The sequence below is a fragment of the Microtus oregoni genome, unplaced genomic scaffold (assembly GCF_018167655.1).
Source record: "Microtus oregoni isolate MIOR12 unplaced genomic scaffold, Mior012 000007F_ref0000211, whole genome shotgun sequence".
NCBI classification, from domain to species: domain Eukaryota; kingdom Metazoa; phylum Chordata; class Mammalia; order Rodentia; family Cricetidae; genus Microtus; species Microtus oregoni.
In genome coordinates, this window is record NW_024543066.1 from 57,479,364 (window position 1) to 57,484,065 (window position 4,702).

Genomic DNA, 4,702 nt, shown 5'->3' on the forward strand with positions numbered 1-4,702 from the left:
GAAATCGCCATACTGATTTCCACAGCAACTGTACAAGTTTATACTCCTAACATAAAAGGAGGAGTGTTTCCTTTACTCCAGTCCTGTCCAGCATAAACTATCATCAGTGCTTTTGATGCTATCCATTCTTATTGCTGTAAGATGTTATCTTAGAGTTGTTTTGATTTGCCTTTCCCTGATGACTAAGGATGTTGAACATTTCTTTATGTGTCTTTCAGCCATTTGAAATTCTTTGGTTGAAAATTCTCTGTTTTGATCTGTATCCCATTTTTAAAATGGATTATTTGATAATTTGAAGTTTAGTTTCTTGAGTTCTTTGTATATTTTGTAGATCAGACCTCTGTCAGATGTGAGGTTGGTGAAGCTCTTTTCCCTCTCTGTAGGCAGCCATTTTGTCTTATTGATCATGTCCTTTGCTTTACAGACGCTTCTCAGTTTCAGGAGATCCCATTTAGTAATTGTTTCTTTCAGTGTCTGTGCTACTGGGGTTATACTTAGGAAGTGGTCTCCTGTGCCAATGCGTTCAAGTGTATTTCCCTCTTTCTCTTCTATGAGGTTACGTGTGGCTGGCTTTTATGCTGAGGTCTTTAATCCATCTGGACTTGAGTTTTGTGTATGGTGATAGATATGGGTCTATTTTCATTCTTCTACATGTTGATATTCAGTTATGCCAGCACCACTTGTTATATATGCTTTCTTTCTTTTTTTTTTTTTATGAATGAGGCAATTTATTAACCCAGCATCCTTTGTCCTAATGCTTCCTGTTGGCAGCTGCCACCTGTCCGGTAATCCTGTCCAGATCTCTCTGTCCCTGAGGTGTTAGCTTGCGGCCCCCGTCCTGGTCCTTTTCCACCATTTTCAGTCCCTCCAGGGCTTGGAGAACGCGGCGGGCCACACTCTTGGAGCCTCTGCTGAAGTGGCTGGGCCTGACACCGTTTCTCTGCCGTCCTCCATAGATCTTGGTCATGGAGCCAACCCCAGCACCACCACGCAGGTACAGGTGCCGTGCTGTAGAGGCAGCTCGCGTGTAGAACCAGTTCTCATCATAGGGGGCAAGCTCTTTATGTTTGGCCAGCTTGACTGTGTCCACCCATTCGGGGACTTTCAGCTTCCCGGACTTTTTGAGGAAGGCTGCCAGAGCTCTGACGAACTCCTGCTGGTTAACGTCTTTTACAGTAACTCCAGGCATCGTGCGGCCTCCGCGCTGCTAGCCAGGGGAAAGGGCTATATATGCTTTCTTTTTTCCATTTTATACTTTTAGCTTCTTTGTCAAAAATCAGGTGTTCATAGGTGTGTCTGTTTGTGATTTGATTCTTCACCTTTCTGTTTTTATGCCAATACCTGTTGTGTGATGTTTTACCCTTTTGGTTTTTTGGGGAGCCACTCACTACCCAGCTCCCAAATAAATAACACATGGAGACTTAATCTTAGTTATGAATGCCTGACCTTAGCTTGGCTTGTTTCTTGCCTACTTTTCTTAACTTAAATTATCCTGACTACCTTTTGCCTCTGGGCTCTATTTCTATAAACCTTTCTTTTCTTTTTATTCCATAACTGGCTGGGTAGCTGGGTGGTTGAACCTCGATGTTCTCCTTTCCTTGTTCTCTTGCTCCTCTTTCTCCTCTTCCTTTCTCCTTTTATACTCTCTGCCTGTTAGGCCCACCTATCCTTGTTCCTGCCTTACTATTGGCCATCCATCTTTTTATTAGGACCATCAAGTGTTTTAGACAGGCACAGTAACACAGTTAAACAAATGCAACATAAACAAAAGTCACACACCTGAAAATAATATTCCCCAACAAATACCAAGCTGCTGCTTTTCATTACTGTAGCTTTATAGTAGAGCTTTAAGTCAGGGATGGTGATACCTCTAGATGTTCCTTTATTGTACAGGGTTGTTTTGGCTATCCTGGACTTTTTGTTTCTACTTATGAAATTTAATATTGTTCTTTCAAGGTCTGTGGAGAATTGTGCTGGGATTTTAATGGGGATTGCATTGAATCTGTAGATTGCTTTTGGTGTGATTGCCATTTCTACTATGTTAATCCTACCTGTCCATGAGCATGGGAGATCGTTCCATTTTCTGCTATCTTCTTCAGTTTCTTTCTTCAAAGACCTAAACAGGTCTTTCACTTGTTTGGTGTAAGTTGCCCCAGGATATTTTATTGTTTATTATTATAATATTTATAATATTATTATATTTCACAATACCTTATTGTGAAAGGTGGGTTGTTTTTTTTTTATTTCTTTCTCAGTCTGTTTAGCATCTGATTATAGGAGGGCTACTGACATTTCAGTTAATCTTGTATCCTGCTACATTCCTGAAGGTGTTTATCAGCTATAGGAGTTCCCTGTTAGAATTTTTGGGGTGACTTATGTATACTATGCTATCATCAGTAAATAGCAAAAGTTTGACTTCTTCCTTTCCAATTTGTATCACCTTGATCTCCTTTTGTTGTCTTATTACTCTAGCTAGAACTTCGAGCACTATATTGAATAAATGTGGAGAGAGTGGACAGCCTTGTCTTATTCCTGGTTTTAGTGGAATTGCTTTGAGTTTCTCTCTATTTAGTTTGATATTGGCTGTTGGTTTGCTACATATTGCCTTTATTATGTTTAGGAATGTTCCTTGTATCCTTAATATCTCCGAGATCTTTATCATGAAGGGGTGTTGGATTTTGTCGAAGACTTTTTCATCATCTAATGAGATGATTATGTGTTTTATTCCCTTTCCGTTTGTTTATATGATGGATTATGTTGATGAATTTTCGTATGTTGAAGCATCCTGCATTTTGGGATGAAGACTACTTGGTCATGGTAGATGATGTTTCTGATGTGTTCTTGGATTCTGTTGCCATTTTTTAATTGAGTATTTTTGCATCAATTTTCATGATGCATTATTGATCTGTAATTCTTTTTCTTAGTTGTGTCTTCATATGGTTTGGGTATCAGGATAACTGTAGCCTCGTAAAAAGAGTTCGGCAATGTTCCTCCTGTTTCTATTGTGTGGAACAATTTGAGTTGTATTGATTTTAGTTCTTTGAAATTCTGGTAGAATTTTGCACTGAAACCATCTGGCCCTGAACTTTTTTTTTTGGTTGGAAGGCTTTTGATGACTGTTTTTATTTCCTTATGGGTTATAGGTCTATTTAATTTGTTTATCTGGTCTTGATTTAATTTTGGTATGTGGTACTTACCCAGAAAATTGTCTATTTCCTTTAAAATTTCCAGTTTTGTGGAGTACAAGTTTTTGAAGTATGACCTAATAATTCTATGGATTTCCTCCATGTCTGTGGTTATGTCCCCCTTTTCATTTCTGCTTTTGTTAATTTGGATATTCTCTCTCTGCCTTTTGGTTACTTTGGATAAATAAAGGTTTGTCTATTTTGTTAATTTTCTCAAATAACCAACCCTTTGCCTCATTGATTCTTTGAATTATTTTCTTTGTTTCTTTTTTATTGATTTTAGCCCTCAATTTGATGATTTCCTGCTGTCTACTCCTTCTGGATGAGTTTGCTTCTTTTTTGTTCTAGAGTTTTCAGGTTTTCTGTTAATTCACTAGTGTGGGATTTTTCCTCTTTATGTAGGCATTTAGTACTATGAATTTTCCTCTTAACACTGCTTTCATCGTGTCCCATAAGTTTGGGTATGTTGTGCCGTAATTTTCATTGAATTTCAGGGAGTCTTTAATTTCTTTCTTAATTCTTCCTTGACCCAGTGGTGATTCAATTGAGTATTGTTCAATTTCCGTGAACTAACAGATGTTATGACTCAAATAGACTTAACAGACATCTATAGAACATTCCATCCAAACATAAAAGAACATACCTTCTTCTCAGCACCTCATAGAACCTTCTCAAAAACTGACCACATATGGGGCTGGAGAGATGGCTCAGCGGTTAAGAGCATTGCCTGCTCTTCCAAAGGTCCTGAGTTCAATTCCCAGCAACCACATTGTGGCTCACAACCATCTGTAATGGGGTCTGGTGCCCTCTTCTGGCCTTCAAGCATACACACAGACAGAAGATTGTATACATAATAAATAAATATTTTTAAAAGATAAATAAATAAAAAATTTCTCAGCAAATCTTTGAGGCGAGACTAAGGGCAAAGCAAGGTATTGGAATAGTATGTGGCAAACAGGATGTTCACTGCCTGAGGGTCAAAGGAAGGGGAATGTTTTAGTGTGTGTTGGTGCCTTAACATGAAGGCATTTCCTTAGCAGTTCTGCACTCTACAGAGTCTCTTTTCTCCATAAGATTCCACTCAGGAAAATGTTGGAAGGTCTTGTTAGGGTAAAAGCTTTTCTATTGTCTATTTATTTATTTATTGAAAGCAGATTTTTCTGGCCGGGCAGCACTGGGGAAGCAGAGGCAGGCCAATCTCTGTGAGTTCAAGGCCGGCCTGCTCTACAAAGTGAGTTCTAGGACAGCCAGGCCTACACAGAGAAACCCTGTCTTGAAAAAACAAAAACAAGGGGGCTGGAGAGATGGCTCAGTGATTAAGAGCATTGCCTGCTCTTCCAAAGGTCATGAGTTCAATTCCCAGCAACCACATGGTGGCTCACAACCATCTGTAATAAGGTCTGGTGCCCTCTTCTGGCCTGCAGACACACACACAAAATATTATATACATAATAAATAAATAAATATTAAAAAAATTGAAAAAAGAACAAAAAGAAAATATATTTTCTTTCATGCTA

At 38.7% G+C, this 4,702-nt stretch overlaps 1 protein-coding gene across 1 annotated transcript; it reads right to left on the minus strand.

The window, feature by feature from the left end:
- Positions 1–751: 751 nt before the first annotated feature.
- On the minus strand, positions 752–1,220 carry LOC121450944 (40S ribosomal protein S19-like). Its single transcript, XM_041656356.1, has one exon. The coding sequence runs from the start codon at positions 1,187–1,189 to the stop codon at positions 752–754; it is 438 nt and encodes a 145-aa protein (XP_041512290.1). The 5' UTR covers positions 1,190–1,220.
- Between the last annotated feature and the right edge of the window lie 3,482 nt (positions 1,221–4,702).